The 17,734-nt window shown below is 47.7% G+C and overlaps 2 protein-coding genes across 2 annotated transcripts; one reads left to right on the forward strand and one right to left on the reverse strand.

The window, feature by feature from the left end:
• Positions 1-9,955: 9,955 nt before the first annotated feature.
• Positions 9,956-11,300, forward strand: LOC123154637 (probable carbohydrate esterase At4g34215). Its single transcript, XM_044573321.1, has 2 exons — positions 9,956-10,757; positions 10,862-11,300. The coding sequence occupies exons 1-2, from the start codon at positions 10,149-10,151 to the stop codon at positions 11,057-11,059; spliced, it is 807 nt and encodes a 268-aa protein (XP_044429256.1). The 5' UTR covers positions 9,956-10,148; the 3' UTR covers positions 11,060-11,300.
• Positions 11,301-14,629: 3,329 nt separating this feature from the next.
• On the reverse strand, positions 14,630-16,408 carry LOC123154635 (7-deoxyloganetin glucosyltransferase). The gene is made up of 2 exons (XM_044573319.1): positions 15,853-16,408; positions 14,630-15,765 (listed from the first exon to the last, which is right to left on the reverse strand). The coding sequence occupies exons 1-2, from the start codon at positions 16,364-16,366 to the stop codon at positions 14,798-14,800; spliced, it is 1,482 nt and encodes a 493-aa protein (XP_044429254.1). The 5' UTR covers positions 16,367-16,408; the 3' UTR covers positions 14,630-14,797.
• Between the last annotated feature and the right edge of the window lie 1,326 nt (positions 16,409-17,734).

Genomic DNA, 17,734 nt, shown 5'->3' on the forward strand with positions numbered 1-17,734 from the left:
AGGAGCCAATATGGGCATCCAGGTCCCGCTATTGGTTATTGACCGGAGACATGTCTCGGTCATGTCTACATTGTTCTCGAACCCGTAGGGTCCGCACGCTTAAGGTTACGATGACAGTTATATTATGAGTTTATGCATTTTGATGTACCGAATGTTGTTCGGAGTCTGAGATGAGATCACGGACATGACGAGGAACTCCGGAATGGTCCGGAGATAAAGTTTGATATATATGATAATAGTGTTTGGTCACCGGAAGGGTTCCGGAAATCACCGGAAGGGGTTCCGGATGTTTCCCGAAATGTTTGGGTACGAGAACACTTTATTTGGGCCAAAGGGGAATGCCCACAAGGTTTTTTGGAAAGCGCAAAAGGAAGTTTTGCGGAGTCCGGGGGCCAGACGCCAGGGTCCCTGGCGTCTGGGCCCAGACGCCGGGATCCCTGGCGTGTGGCCCTGGAGTCCGAGAAGGACTCTTGCCTATCGGGTGAAACCGACTTTGTGGAGACTTTTACTCCAAGTTTCGACCCCAGGGCTCAATATATAAATAGAGGGGCAGGGCTAGCACCAAAGACAGATCAAGAAACACATGTTGATCCACGTGATCTATTCCTTAGCCGTGTGCGGTGCCCCCAGCCACCATATTCCTCGATAATACTGTAGCGGAGTTTAGGCGAAGCCCTGCTGCTGTAGTGCATCAAGATCATCACCACGCCGTCGTGCTGACGGAACTCTTCCCCGACACTTTGCTGGATCGGAGTCCGGGGATCGTCATCGAGCTATACGTGTGCTCGAACTCGGAGGTGTCGTAGTTTCGGTGCTTGATCGGTCGGATCCGGAAGACGTACGACTACTTCCTCTATGTTGCGTCAACGCTTCCGCAGTCGGTCTGCGTGGGTACGTAGATAGCACTCTCCCATCTCGTTGCTATGCATCACATGATCTTGCATGTGCATAGGAATTTTATTTAAATTACTACAAAACCCAACAAGATGGAGGAGAACAGTTCTGTCAGTGAGCATATACTCAAAATGTCTGGGTATAATAATCACTTGATTCAGATGGGAGTTAATCTTCCAGATGATTGCGTCATTGATAGAATTCTCCAATCACTGCCACCAAGCTACAAGAGCTTCGTGATGAACTATAATATGCAAGGGATGACTAAGACTATTCCCGAGCTCTTCGCAATGCTGAAAGCTGCGGAGGTAGAAATCAAAAAGGAGCATCAAGTGTTGATGGTCAACAAGACCACTACTTTCAAGAAAAAGGTCAAAGGGAAGAAGAAGGGGAACTTCAAGAAGAACAGCAAGCAAGTTGCTGCTCAAGAGAAGAAACCCAAGTCTGGACCTATGCCTGAAACTGAGTGTTTCTACTGCAAGCAGACTGGTCACTGGAAGCGGAACTGCCCCAAGTATTTGGCAGATAAGAAGGATGGCAAGGTGAACAGAGGTATATGTGATATACATGTTATTGATGTGTACCTTACTAGAGCTCGCAGTAGCACCTGGGTATTTGATACTGGTTCTGTTGCTAATATTTGCAACTCGAAACAGGGACTACGGATTAAGCGAACACTGGCAAAGGACGAGGTGACGATGCGCGTGGGAAATGGTTCCAAAGTCGATGTGATCGCGGTCGACACGCTACCTCTACATCTACCTTCGGGATTAGTATTAGACCTAAATAATTGTTATATGGTGCCAGCATTGAGCATGAACATTATATCTGGATCTTGTTTAATGCGAGACGGTTATTCATTTAAGTCAGAGAATAATGGTTGTTCTATTTATATGAGTAATACCTTTTATGGTCATGCACCTTTGAAGAGTGGTCTATTTATGATGAATCTCGATAGTAGTAACACACATATTCATAATGTTGAAGCCAAAAGATGTAGAGTTGATAATGATAGTGCAACTTATTTGTGGCACTGCCGTTTAGGTCATATCGGTATAAAGCGCATGAAGAAACCCCATACTGATGGGCTTTTGGAACCACTTGATTATGAATCACTTGGTACTTGCGAACCGTGCCTCATGGGCAAGATGACTAAAACACCGTTCTCCGACACTATGGAGAGAGCAACAGATTTGTTGGAAATCATACATACAGATGTATGTGGTCCGATGAATACTGAAGCTCGTGGCGGATATCATTATTTTCTCACCTTCACAGATGACTTAAGCAGATATGGGTATATCTACTTAATAAAACATAAGTCTGAAACATTTGAAAAGTTCAAAGAATTTCAGAGTGAAGTTGAAAATCATCGTAACAAGAAAATAAAGTTTCTACGATCTGATCGTGGAGGAGAATATTTGAGTTACGAGTTTGGTGTACATTTGAAGCAATGCGGAATAGTTTCGCAACTCATGCCACCCGGAACACCTCAGCGTAATGGTGTGTCCGAACGTCGTAATCGCACTTTACTAGATATGGTGCGATCTATGATGTCTCTTACTGATTTACCGTTATCATTTTGGGGTTATGCTTTAGAGATGGCCGCATTCACGTTAAATAGGGCACCATCAAAATCCGTTGAGACGACGCCTTATGAACTATGGTTTGGCAAGAAACTAAAGTTGTCGTTTCTTAAAGTTTGGGGCTGCGATGCTTATGTGAAAAAGCTTTGACCTGATAAGCTCGAACCCAAATCGGAGAAATGTGTCTTCATAGGATACCCAAAGGAGACTGTTGGGTACACCATCTATCACAGATCCGAAGGCAAGACATTCGTTGCTCAGAATGGATCCTTTCTAGAGAAGGAGTTTCTCTCGAAAGAAGTGAGTGGGAGGAAAGTAGAACTTGACGAGGTAACTGTACCTGCTTCCTTATTGGAAAATAGTACATCACAGAAAACTGTTTCTGCGACACCTACACCAATTAGTGAGGAAGCTAATGATAATGATCATGAAACTTCAGAACAAGATACTACTAAACCTCGTAGATCAACCAGAGTAAGATCCGCACCAGAGTGGTACGGTAATCCTATTCTGGAAATCATGCTACTAGATCATGATGAACCTACGAACTATGAAGAAGCGATGGTGAGCCCAAATTCCGCAAAATGACTTGAAGCCATGAAATTCGAGATGGGATCCATGTATGAGAACAAAGTATGGACTTTGGTTGACTTGCCCGATGATCGGCAAGCAATTGAGAATAAATGGATCTTCAAGAAGAAGACTGACGCTGACGGTAATATTACTGTCTACAAAGCTCGACTTGTCGCAAAAGGTTTTTAACAAGTTCAAGGGGTTGACTACGATGAGACCTTCTCACCCGTAGTGATGCTTAAGTCTGTCCGAATCATGTTAGCAATTGCCGCATTTTATGATTATGAAATTTGGTAGATGGATGTCAAAACTGCATTCCTGAATGGATTTCTGGAAGAAGAGTTGTATATGATGCAACCGGAAGGTTTTGTCGATCCAAAGAGAGCTAACAAAGTGTGCAAACTCTAGCGATCCATTTATGGACTGGTGCAAGCCTCTCGGAGTTGGAATAAATGCTTTGATAGTGTGATCAAAGCATTTGGTTTTATACAGACTTTCGGAGAAGCATGTATTTACAAGAAAGTGAGTGGGAGCTCTGTAGCATTTCTGATATTATATGTGGATGACATATTACTGATTGGAAATGATATAGAATTTCTGGATAGCATAAAGGGATACTTGAATAAGAGTTTTTCAGTGAAAGACCTCGGTGAAGCTGCTTACATATTAGGCATAAAGATCTATAGAGATAGATCAAGACGCTTAATTGGACTTTCACAAAGCACATACCTTGACAAGATTTTGAAGAAGTTTAAAATGGATCAAGCAAAGAAAGGGTTCTTGCCTGTGTTACAAGGTGTGAAGTTGAGTCAGACTCAATGCCCGACCACTGCAGAAGATAGAGAGAAAATGAAAGATGTTTCCTATGCTTCAGCCATAGGCTCTATCATGTATGCAATGTTGTGTACCAGACCTGATGTGTGCCTTGCTATAAGTCTAGCAGGGAGGTACGAAAGTAATCCAGGAGTGGATCACTGGACAGCGGTCAAGAACATCCTGAAATACCTGAAAAGGACTAAGGATATTTTTCTCGTATATGGAGGTGACAAAGAGCTCATCGTAAACGGTTACGTTGATGCAAGCTTTGACACTGATCCGGACGATTCTAAATCGCAAACCGGATACATGTTTACATTAAACGGTGGAGCTGTCAGTTGGTGCGGTTGTAAACAAAACGTCGTGGTGGGATCTACATGTGAAGCGGAGTACATAGCTGCTTCGGAAGCAGCAAATGAAGGAGTCTGGATGAAGGAGTTCATATCCGATCTAGGTGTCATACCTAGTGCATCGGGTCCAATGAAGATCTTTTGTGACAATACTGGTGCAATTGCCTTGGCAAAGGAATCCAGATTTCACAAGAGAACCAAACACATCAAGAGACGCTTCAATTCCATCCGGGATCTAGTCCAAGTGGGAGACATAGAAATTTGCAAGATACATACGGAGCTGAATGTAGCACACCTGTTGACTAAGCCTCTTCCACGAGCAAAACATGATCAACACCAAAACTCCATGGGTGTTAGAATCATTACTGTGTAATCTAGATTATTGACTCTAGTGCAAGTGGGAGACTGAAGGAAATATTCCCTAGAGGCAATAATAAAGTTATTATTTATTTCCTTATTTCATGATAAGTGTTTATTATTCATGCTAGAATTGTATTAACCGGAAACATAATACATGTGTGAATACATAGACAAACAGAGTGTCACTAGTATGCCTCTACTTGACTAGCTCGTTAATCAAAGATGGTTATGTTTCCTAACCATAGACAAAGAGTTGTTATTTGATTAACGGGATCACATCATTAGTTGAATGATCTGATTGACATGACCCATTCCATTAGCTTAGCACCCGATCGTTTAGTATGTTGCTATTGCTTTCTTCATGACTTATACATGTTCCTATGACTATGAGATTATGTAACTCCCGTGTGCCGGAGGAACACTTTGTGTGCTACCAAACGTCACAACGTAACTGGGTGATTATAAAGGTGCTCTACAGGTGTCTCCAAAGGTACATGTTGGGTTGACGTATTTCGAGATTAGGATTTGTCACTCCGATCGTCGGAGAGGTATCTCTAGGCCCTCTCGGTAATGCACATCACTTAAGCCTTGCAAGCATTGCAACTAATGAGTTAGTTGCGGGATGATGTATTACGGAACGAGTAAAGAGACTTGCCGGTAACGAGATTGAACTAGGTATTGGATACCGACGATCGAATCTCGGGCAAGTAACATACCGATGACAAAGGGAACAACGTATGTTGTTATGCGGTCTGACCGATAAAGATCTTCGTAGAATATGTAGGAGCCAATATGGGCATCCAGGTCCCGCTATTGGTTATTGACCGGAGACATGTCTCGGTCATGTCTACATTATTCTCGAACCCGTAGGGTCCGCACGCTTAAGGTTTCGATGACAGTTATATTATGAGTTTATACGTTTTGATGTACCGAAGGTTGTTCGGAGTCCCAGATGTGATCACGGACATGACGAGGAGTCTCGAAATGGTTGAGGCATAAAGATTGATATATTGGAAGCCTATGTTTGGATATCGGAAGTGTTCCGGGTGAAATCGGGATTTTACCGGAGTACCGGAAGGTTACCGGAACCCCCCGGGAGATATATGGGCCTTAGTTTAAAAGAGAAGAGGCAGCCAGAGATGGGTCGCGCGCCCCTCCCCTCCCTTGGTCCGAATAGGACAAGGAGAGGGGGCCGGCCCCCCTTCCTCGTTTCCCCCCTCCGCGAATCCTATTCCAACTAGGATTGGGGGGGGGGGGAATCCTACTCCCGGAGGGAGTAGGATTCCTCCTGGCGCGCCTCTCCTAGGCCGGCCGCACCCCCCCCCCCCTTGAGCCTTTATATACGGAGGCAGGGGCACCCCAGAGGAACACAAGTTGATCCACGTGATCATATTCTTAGCCTGTGCGGCGCCCCCTGCCACCATAGTCCTCGATAATATTGTAGCGGTGCTTAGGCGAAGCCCTGCGACAGTAGTACATCAAGATCGTCACCACGCCGTCGTGCTGACGGAACTCTTCCCCGACACTTTGCTGGATCGGAGTCCGGGGATCGTCATCGAGCTGAACGTGTTCTAGAACTCGGAGGTGCCATAGTTTCGGTGCTTGATCGGTCGGACCGTGGAGACGTACGACTACATCAACCAAACACTTCCGTTGTCGATCTACAAGGGTATGTAGATCACACTTTCCCCTCTCGTTGCTATGCATCACCATGATCTTGCGTGTGCGTAGGAAATTTTTTGAAATTACTACGTTCCCCAACAGAAGGAAGGAGAAAGAAGGAGGCCGGAGAAAGAGAAGGAAGGGGCCCGCCGGAGGGCTACCCCATTATCTATCTTAGGGTTTAGGGTGGAGCGGTGGTGGGGCTTCCCTGGATAAAAAAACTGGACGCGAGCAGGGCTAGAGGGATGTCTGGGGCAGCAGCAAGATTGGTGGTGGGGGCGGGGCGGCGAGGTGGTCATCGGAGTGCCGCTGGCCGCGGGCGGCGGGGACCGGCGGCTAGGCCAGTGGTAGCTGGTAGCAGGAGGAAGGGGATTGTTTACAGGAGGAAGAAGATTGGAGGAAGGTGCGGGAGGTTGAAGAAAGGTGCGGGCTGTTGATTTCGCATCCGACGGTTGAAAAAATCGACTAACCTGAAACTTTTTTTCAGCAGACTGACGTATAGCCACGCTCATACATTCTTACGAGTTTTGAGAGGTAGTCTATGCTTGTCCCTACGTCAAACTAGGCATAATTGGCTAGCTGTAGAACAAGTGTACGGTCACTTGAACTATGGTTTTCTCTAAAGAGATTAAAAAAAACTGCACACGAAACCCTGAACATTTACAGCATGCATATGGTAATGTGTGACATATGTGCAAAATTTCGAGGACCAATACATTAAAAGGATGAGAAAGAGGAGTCAAGTGACAAATTAACTTGCACCAATTTTAAAAAACGAATTGTTCTACTTGTACAACGGGTAAAATATAAGGAAATCAATTTGTACAAACTTAACCTACACAAAATAGTAGTAATACACATGTTTACATAAGTTTTTCATGATTTTTAGGCAAAATACTTTTTCAAGATACTATTATTTGTTGTCTTTTGCTCTAGCACACTGAAATTTTGTCCCTTTGCACAGCACCATTACAAAAAAATGGATACAAAAACACAACTAAATACTTGCACATCACGAATTTCACAATTAAAAGAAGAAACCCAACAGCTTGTCACATGTGAAGTGAGGCGTGTATGCATATTAGAAGCTACTCTACCATAGAAATTAGACACATGAAATCAAAACAGCTAGTACTAAAAAACTTGCAAAACAAACGTACTATATGGGAGAAGAAAATTAATTGAAGATATATACCTTTGGCCTGCCTCCCCAGAAGAGCTGCGTGGAAGGCATTTTGGCCGTCTGGTCCAGAGTAAGACAGCTCTTGGTCTCCCTCAAAGAGCTGCCTTGCAATGTCCCCGAGACCCAGCAACAGGGCCAAGTATAAGGGCGAGGCGCCGTCGGCCAGCGGAACACGCGCTAGCTGCGAGTCCGCCGACAGTAGCACGCCCACCATGTCCTTGTCTTCCAAGCGGATCGCTTCGTGCAGCACAGTCTCTCCCTTGCCGTTCTGCGCCCTCAGGTTCTCCTTCAGCCCAGTCTCATCACCATCACCGGGTCGAGCAAGACCCAAGAGATGGGTGACCATCCTACCATGCCCCAGCCGGGTGGCGCAGTGTAGCGGGGTGTCGCCGTTGCGGTTGCGGTTGCGGGCGCTGAGGAGATGCTTCGCCTTGCCGACGATCACCGTGGCGCACTCCAAGAAACGAGCATCGCCTCCACCCGCGACCACATGCAGGATGGAGTCTCCCGTAGCAGTGGCCGCGTCTGCATCTGCTGCCATGGCAGCAGCAGCAGCAGCAGCGCGTCCTGCTTGTCCGTCGACAGCATCCTCCTTCTCATTCTTGACGTGGAGGACGACTTCTTCCTCGTGCTGCTGGAGAAGGCGATTTATCTGCTCCACATCGCCTTGCCCTGCGGCCATGAGCAGCTCGTTTGACATGCTCTGCACATTGGAGGCTGGATCCATTCTTTTCTCGGTGTCAATTCAAATTAATTTTATCTCTCCTCCATCCGGCGCGTGCGTGTGCCTATATATACAAGCAGATGGAGAGATAGATGAATAAATATACTTGGGTTCCTCAAAGGGTCAAGGTATCTGTACGCTTGCATTGCATTCCATGCAGGAGAGAAGCGATTCTTCCCCAGGCTTAACGCAAAGCTGCATCCATCGGCTAGCTGTGTGAATCGGTTCGCAGCGACAGGGTGTCAAACAAAGAAAGAAAGGCAAAAGGAGGTGCTGCGGTTTGTTTTTGTGTAGTGTAAGCTTGCAGGGCTTAGTTCAACATATACTGTATAAACGTTTCGGGTCAAAGAATATTTTATGGCCTCTACTTCAAATAATAACATTATCATCATGTTACTTTGTGGTGTGGGTTGTTTTCTATATGACCATATCGTGCCATGTTATGATCACTTAACTGTCAGGTCTCTCTCTGCCTAGATATCCAAAACACCGTGGGTGTGGCGTCTCTCGTCCAAGGAAAGGCGGTTAGGGTTTCTGTCTCCCGTCGGCAGCGCCGCAGATCTCCCACGTCTAATGTGGCCTTAGGGCCATGGGTGTGTGGTGGATTCTGGCCCTTGTCGGCCAAGCACATGAATCTACAACGTATGGTAATCATTTTCTTAATTTATGTTGTCCAACTTCAACATGCCCCTCATCTGTCGTATCCACTCCTAGAAAGAGCAAGAAAAATAAGTTATCGATTCTTTGAAATAACACACCGCAAAACGAACCAAAATGAACCACCGTTGCATAATGTTCCTTTCATGACAGGCCACCATTGATGGGCACAAAGTGACCATTAGTAGAAGTGTTACCAATGACGAGCGGAAAAATGGACCATTGGTGCTTACTCAAACGCACGGTCTTATTTCAGGAGAGAAAATTACCACAAATGGGCCCATATAAAGGCCCATCGGTGATACCATCCTACACCTGACGGACTTAACCACTGACGGGCATGAATTATGGCACGTCGGTGGTATCCATTACACATCAAACAAGCTAACCTATCAGCCAGTCGGGACAGATCTAAGCCCATTTTAGCGTATAAATCTATCTCTACCCTAATACCTCTCTCCCTTCCCCTGATTACTCCACTATTTCTCCTCCATGAACCGGCAACCCCCACTCCTCTTAAGGGCCTGTTCTGATGTTCCCCTGCTTCATAGAACTCCACAAATTCAATCAACTTCTGCTCCTCGCTTCTAGCTTCAGGTAGCGATCCCAGGAGCGTTCGGCTCCATCTGCAGCTTCTCGCATAGCTGCAGCCCAGTTGGGAGGGAGGGTTGTGGCCTGTTAGGCGTACGTTGGACCGGCTGGATGCACTTTCTTCGGCCACCACCAGGGGACAGGGACGATAAGCTGGGCTGGGCCCACGTGGGTGTTTAACAAATTGGGTGAAAACGGGAACTTCATGAACGCAGCGTTATCACGTCGGGCGGTGGAAAGTGTGAGAGAGGAATAAACACCAGGAACTCTAGTGCAAGCAAAACGCTAGACATGTTGGCGCGACAAAAAATGTCAGATCAGGTTTTTCTTTCAAAACATGGTCGTATCATGCTTAAATTTTCCATTATTAAAGTTAAAACGTTTATTTAGTCCGCAGTTTGTTTGTCCGGCTTTTTATGCTGTAAAAAAGGGTGCACTGTACTAGTATTGTGATGTTGTGCAGTGCAGTGCAACGTGAGACAGGCGTACAGCTCATTTGACGCCTGTTTCGAGTGAAGCGCGCGTACCCATAGACAGACACACATGCGATCCACTGCCACTCCCTCCCAGACGAGAAAACAAAGGCCATAGCACGCGGATTCAGCGTCCCCGTGTTTATATATCCACTCCCAACGACGCGTTCCAGGCATCCACAGTACTCCTACTGCGAGTCTGCGAATCAGTGGCAGCCAGTGAGGTGGAGCAGCTAGCTCGTCGAGCGAGCCACCGCCACCTTGGACCTTGCCGGGACAATGGAGCCAGCGGCGGCGACGATGCTCCCGCGAGCACTACCCGTTCTGCTGCTGCTTGCGGCGGCCGTGACGGTGAGCGCGGAGAGGGCGCCGACGCTGGTGTTCATCCTGGCGGGGCAGTCCAACATGGGGGGCCGGGGCGGCGCCACGGTGGGCGACCGTTGGGACGGCGTGGTGCCGCCCGAGTGCGCGCCGTCCCCGCGCACGCTCCGCCTCTCCCCGTCCCTCCGCTGGGAGGAGGCCCGCGAGCCGCTGCACGCCGGCGTGGACGTCGGCAACGTGGTGGGCGTGGGCCCCGGGATGCCGTTCGCACACGCGCTGCTTCGGTCCCCGGCCTGCCCGCGCGGCGCCGTGGTGGGGCTCGTCCCCTGCGCGCAGGGCGCCACGCCCATCGTCAACTGGACCCGCGGCTCGGAAATGTACGACCGGATGGTGACCCGCGCCCGCGTCGCCGGCGCAGGGACGGGCAGGGTCGCCGCCTTGCTGTGGTTCCAGGGGGAGGCCGACGCCATGCGGCGCGAGGACGCGCTGGCCTACGCCGGGAGGATGGAGGCGTTTGTCCGGGACGTCCGCCGGGACCTTGCTATGCCCAACCTCCTCGTCATCCAGGTCCGTCGCTGCACTACATCCATGCATGGGTCCCTTGCTCCGGCTCCATTAATCTCCATTGTGAACCGTGTGAGTAAAAACATCCATGCATGATCTTGTTGTAGGTTGGGATCGCGACCACGCAGAAGCAGGGGAAGTGGCTGGACCTGGTGAGGAAGCAGCAGAGGGCGGTGCGGCTGCCGAACCTCAAATACGTGGACGCCATGGGTCTCCCCATCGCCAACGACATGACGCACCTCACCACCCAGGCACAGGTCCGGCTCGGCAAGATGCTTGCCGACGCGTACATCGCCACGCTCTGATGACTACTAGTAGGCGTTCGCTGGAATTCTATCATTGATTCCATGGAAGAGTTGATTTGGTGATGATTAGCTGTGGAGAACACCTGAATAAATCAGCTATGTACTACTCCTGAGTATGTAGGATATACTTCATGCGCATTATTGCCACATTGTTATGCGCATTGTAGGAAATGAAAAAATCTCATCGCCAGTACGATATTGCCGTTATGGGGAAGGAAAATTCTTCGCTTTGTTAAGTTTATAACTGCTTGGAAAGAAGACTTGTTGTTACAGAAACACTTCCCGTCAACTGGAACGGTTTGGGCCCAGTACCGTTAGCCGAGAACTACACTCAAAGTTTCTGCCGAGTGGGAAATGGCTTTCGTGGAGTTTTTCTGGTACTCAGGAAACTCGGAAATTCCAGTAGGGTGTGCTGCAAAGCACTGAACGCAACATGAGGCTTGTTTTTTTAAAAGGGGGGTGAAGCGGCATGAGGCTTGTTGCAAAGGCTTATCGAGCAAATCGGTCAAAACAGAAATAATTCAGGCGTTGCGACAAGGCTCATGTTGCAAAGCGCTGAGCGCACCATGAGACTTATTGCAAGGGCTTATCAAGCAGACGGGATGGCTATCACGTAGAAACAAAAAAACAAAAAATAATAATGTTCGGGGATTGCAAAGCACAACACAAGACTTGTTGCGAAGACTTGGCGAGCAAATCGGATGGTTGTAGGGCAGAAAAAAAAAAGAAGAAAAAACTGTTCAGAGATTGCAATAAGACTTATCGTTCAAAGCGCCAAGTGCAATATGATCCTTGTTGCAAAGGCTTAGAGGCGCACCACGTCCAAAAAAAGGCTTAGAGGTTCACGTGAAGGGGTCAGACGGTTGTCCATGACTCCATCGAGTGGCAGCCGAGGTGGTCGGTCTTTTAGGATTATCATCTGGTCAACACCTAGGATGGCCCTTGTTATACAATGGACGGATTATCTAAAAATAACATGCTATTATTACTATTTTTGCATGGAAATTGAGAGCTTGATTCAACACAAAGTGGTCCTGTCAGCTAAAATAACATGCTATTATAAAGGTCGCCCATCCGTGCTTTCAGGCCTAATTGTCTTTTCCCAGCACTGGTACTATTTTATTCCCGTGTTATCCAGGCAATCCCATGTTCCTCTCCATCAGATGCATTAAGTTGATCTCGCAGGAATCTCGGAGCAAGAAGGTTTTTTTGTTTTGTTTTGAGAAAGTCGGAGCAGGAAGTTGGGCAAGCAACATTTTGTAGCAGTGTGTTTCGGAACGCCAACACTATTATATAGCTGTGCTACAATGGCTTTCAGAATGATAGGATCTCTGACATTAGATACACGATGGGATGAATCATGAGTGTGTTTCCTAAGTGACATGCCCAGACTTCACGGACGAAATTCCGCATGAAAACATGTGGCCGGTCAAAATGACCCAAGCACAAATGTACTTAAATTGCAGAAAAAATGTGTCTTGTCTTCGTCACATGAAAAATAGGGCACTTCTTTTGCCTTGGCATGTACTTGGCGAAGACTGCGTCGTTGAGCTGGAACGCCTTGGTGAAGAAGGACAGCCGGCAGAGGTAGGTAGGGAGAATGCTGCTTGCGGTGGAGGCCCCCATGACGATACCCTGCTGCTGCAAGCACCTCTCTTCCCCGCGCGCCTCAAACCGCTGCTGCTCGGTTGCCATGGCCATGGCAACTAGTCCCCTACGACGATCATGCTGTCTACGTCGACAATCATCAGATGCTACTACGGGCGATGACCAGTGCTGCAACCGCAGCCCTCACGTGCTTCAACAGCCATAGACCATGGTGATCACGAGCTGCGACGGCGGAACACGGGGCCACCGCGCGTGCTATCGTTGCTGGAATTGACCACCGCGGAGATTTGTGTGGTTATTCGTGTGGGTATTGCACATTTAAGTACTGGATTGAGATCCAGTGACATGCCATGGGCATGTCACCCATGAACAGTATGGTGCCTTGCCCCCCTCTCCCCTCCGTCAGATCATGATCTAGCAGCCAGGGGCGACATGAATAGTACCCAATCTACAGTACATGTACAGTACAATATCTACAGTGATTCGTCTACAGGACCACGTCCACAGTGTTTTGCTGCTACAGTGATCGATCTGGGCTGTCCATTCCAGATCCAAGGGCCATGTTACGGTGTGACATGCTGAAGGCATGTCATTGGATCTTTGTCCCTAAGTCCTATGTCATTGATGTTACGTGAAGATTCGTATGGGTATTTTTTTTCTTTTCCTTTCATTTTTATGCTTGATTGTGGATGTGCCCTAGAACACTGCTTTGAAAGAGTTGGAACTTCTTATTTCTAACTTGCAATTATAGAACTAATTTTTTCTAATTAATTTCTTGTTTAAATTTTGAAAATTATTTTAATACAATAAAAAATCCAAAAGGGTTTCTACTTAATGATGAAATTAAAATGGATAAACAGAAACATGGGGGGTTCCCTCTGTGTGTGCTGACCAATGTAGAGAAAAAAGACGATTCGGAAAAAGCATCCAATGGTCCGGCTTGGTTCAATCTGATGACGGCTGAGACCGGACAGGAGCTCACGCGCTACCAGGTACTTGTATTTTCCTAGTTTAATGTGTGTCCCGCGTAGAGTACTTCTATAATGCATGTTGATCGGTAGCTGAACTTATTCTAAAAAATATTAAGTCTGTCAGCTGAAACATCTCTCAATTGGTTCCTGTTATGTACTTGTATTTCAATTAGGCGTCAGTAACCACTAGCCGGAAGCTCAAACCAAGGTGGTATAGCAGGCAGTACATGTTTCTATTTTAATGTGCGTGAACTTGTAGAGACATGGCTGGAACTTTCCCTAGTATTCCCTCTATTTCATAATATAAAAATGTTCTTATATTACGGGACTTGTAGCTTGAAAAATGTTCTTATATTAGGGGATGGAGAGAGTACTAACGAACAAGTGTGTTAGTTCAGTTATCACTCTCAATTGCTCTTATCAGATATTTGCTGAATTGGACGTTAGTATCCACTTACGAGATGCTCAACTGCATTATTGCAGTGTTTTATTCTGAAAGGGAACGGAAGAATTTGTACCCAAGCATAGTGACGGGTCTAGTGGGAGTGTCGTGCTTACATACATGGCATTTCTAGCTCTCTTTTTTTTTATGGGAGATAAATGGTGTTTCTGTCGTGAGAGTGATAAGGTTGGCACCCCATGTGGTCAAGCTTTAGGTCCGCCACTGCCCAAAGCATACATGGAAGCATGACCTAGTCTTTGCTCACGCACATAAACAACTTTAAGGCCACGCCTACAGCTTCTAAATCAACTATTGTTTTTGCTAACAATGAAACATATTACGGTCCGGGATCAAGAAATAGCAAGCAATCGGTATCTACAAAAGTCCATTCAAAACGCTGCATTGCCTGCGACGTTACAAGCAATCCCATCGCCTTTGGTACTTACTCTCTCCGTACTTGAAAAAGTGTACTTTCAACTTTATTGAAGAGTCAAACTATTTTAAAATTTGATCGAGTTTGTGCAAAAATATATCAATGTTTGTGAAATCAAATAGGTATATGATGAAAATATATTATATCATAAATCGAATGCTACTAATTTGACGGCATAAATATTGGTGTATTATTGTATAAATACAATCAAATATAAAAAGTTTGACTTTTCAAAAAAAATTAAAAGTACACTATTTGAAGGACAAAGGGAGTAAGCAGAATTACTACTCAGCCGCACGTTGACTGGTGGAGTAAATGTTTTCTTTACCGGATAGTAACACATCATTGATTAGTGAGTCAAGATTATTCAACGATGTCACCTTGGATCTAATAGCCACCTCCCTCCACTCTGCTGCTCTCTTCTTCATCTCCCTACCCTTCTCCCCGCCCACCGCCTCCTTGATCCTCTCGTTGACCACCTCCCGCCGCACGTCGTCGCCGATCTCCATGCCCACCCCCCACTCGAGGCACTTGTACCGGCAGTTGGTCTGCTGCTCGGCGAAGAACGGCCAACACAACATCGGCACGCCACCGCAGAGGCCCTCGACCGTCGAGTTCCATCCGCAGTGCGTCAGGAACACACAGACGGCATCGTGCCTCAGCACCACCTCTTGGTCGCACCAGCTCGCCACGAGGCCTCTGTCTTTGGTGGCCTCCAAGAACTCAGGGGGTAGCGCGGCAGCCTCGCTCTTCACGATGTCCGGCCTGATGATCCAGAGGAAGTCCTGGCCGCTGTTGGCCAGCCCCCACGCGAACTCTACCAGCTCGTGATTGCTCATCACGGTTACACTCCCGAAGTTCATGTACACCACGGAACGGGGCTTCCTGCCGTCGAGCCACTGCAGGCAGGTGTGGTCTTCTTTCCAGAGGCTGGAGCTTACCTTGTGCAGGGGGTCCATGAAGGGGACGATTTGGTCGGTGAGGGAGTTGAGCGGACCGATGGTGTAGATTGCCGGTATGATGGCGCGCATCGCGTCGAGCGCCGGTTGCTCGAGCTCGTCCATGGTGTTGATGATGACGGCGTCCGCTATCTCGGTGCGCTCCACATGGTGTAGCTTGAAGTTCAGCGCAGTGTCGTCGCGGTCCGTCGTGCGGAGAATGGTTGGGAAGTCTTTCAACCGCATGTGCTTGCTCATCCCTGGCGCCCAGTCCACCGGCATGTCCATGAACCCGTTTGTCAGTTGCTCTTCATCTACAAAAAAAGAAAGAGAAAGAGAAGTTATTGAGACTCATGATTGAGACAGTCAAATTTGCAGTGCAGGGATAGCTAGGAGGATACCTTTGAGGGGAATGATGCCCTGGTCGATGAGAAGGCGGAAGTTGCGGTAGCCCATGTAGCCGCAGGCGCTGGCCGTCCAGAGCAGCACGGCCGGCACGCCGAGCTCCCTCGCGGCGTCCACGGCGAAACTCATGAGGTTGTCTGCCACGATGCACGTGACCGGCGGCATCCCGGATGTGCTGTTGAGGCCAGCAAGTAGGTTCCTCAAGTGGGGGAGGCAGGTGGTCATGGTGGAGTAGGCGAGGGACGCCGGGTCCTGCGTGGCGTCCGCTTGTGACGAGGGCAGGCCGTCCGGGATGGTGGCGAAGGCGAAGCCGGGGAGGCCCGCGGCGGCGCTCGGGCCGCGGGAGCGGATGAGGCGGCGGTGGTTGTACTCGGTGGCGACAAAGGTGATGTGGAAGCCCTTGCAGTGGAGGAGCTTGGCCAGCTTCATCATCGGCGTGATGTGTCCCTGGGTCGGGAACGGCAGGCACACGGCATGCGGCTTCTCGCCGGCTGGTCCAGCGGTGTCCATGGCTCACCGGCAGGCTCCAATGGTTCGTGGATTGGATCTGAATCTCAACTAGCAGGCCAAGACTAGAGAGGCAGGAGAGACAGCTTATATGCACGGACGCCATTCCGTTTGGCTTGGGAATCTATTGGGTGGTTCGCTAGCTGTCTACATGTGTTCTCAGCCACCCAATAGATAGGATGCTTATATGCATGTGTTCTCCGCCACGAGAGCATGTTCGTGCCGCCGTGTGCCGTTCAGTTCATCAGTTCTTTTAAACATCCTATCTGTTCATCTTCCATCATGGAGTACAACGAATACCAGAAATAATAAAAACTGTATCTATATTCACAGGCCACCTAGCAACGACTACCAGCACTGAAGCGAGTCGAAGGCACGCCGACGTCATTGTCGCTCTCTGACCGGAGTCAGACAAAACTTATTATAGTAGACAGTCGAGAAGTCATCGTGTTAAGACCATATAAGACCAGCGCACCGGAACAACAACCACACGAAGAGTGGTGTAGATCGGAAGGATCCAACATGAAGACACATGAACATAGACGAACGACGAACAGATCCGAGCAAATCCACCAAAAACAGATCCGCTTGAGACATACCTCCACACGCCCACCGACAATGCTAGACGCACCACCGGAGTGGGGGCTAGGCGAGGAGAAACTTATTCCATCTTCAAGGAGCCACCACCGTCTCGCCTTTCTGAGTAGGACACAAACCTTAACAAATCTCGAAGAGACATTTAAAAATGGAGCACAACCACCAGCAAGGGGCAGGATCCACCGCACCTTCATGGCCCTAAGGCCGCCAGAGATGAGACGGAACCGACGGCACCGACGGCGGAAGACAGAAAAACCCTAATTGGGGAGGAGGCAGCTGGGTGAAGAGAGTGTTCCCGACTCACGTCAGTTCACCGAATGTATTTTGTTTGTGGGCACTCAGCATCTACAAAAGATTACTTAATTTTTTTACAAACAAGTTCATGTGGAGAATTATGGTAGGTAATAGAGAGTGAAGGGGCTGACCCAGTTGAATTCAAGGCAGAAGTGAATTATAGTTGAAAAGGTTAAGTAAATGTTTGTAGATTTTCCCTAGGTCTAGCATTATTCGACAAAAAAACATTCGATAAAAGTGAAATAGGAACACTGATGCATCCAAGTCCAATATGTAAGGACATCCATCTCTTAAATTTAGACCCTCGAGAGCGTCCTTATACATTAACTCTTATATTTGAGAAGTTAAAAAAAAGTTTCCCAGCCAAACTCTTAAATTTAACTCCTCATAAAAATTCACAAATTCGGTTCAAACAAAGTTTGAAAGTAGTCCATTCATACAGACATTCGATTCAAACTTCATATTGGATGACATGAAATT

The sequence above is a fragment of the Triticum aestivum genome, chromosome 7A (assembly GCF_018294505.1).
Source record: "Triticum aestivum cultivar Chinese Spring chromosome 7A, IWGSC CS RefSeq v2.1, whole genome shotgun sequence".
NCBI lineage: Eukaryota > Viridiplantae > Streptophyta > Magnoliopsida > Poales > Poaceae > Triticum > Triticum aestivum.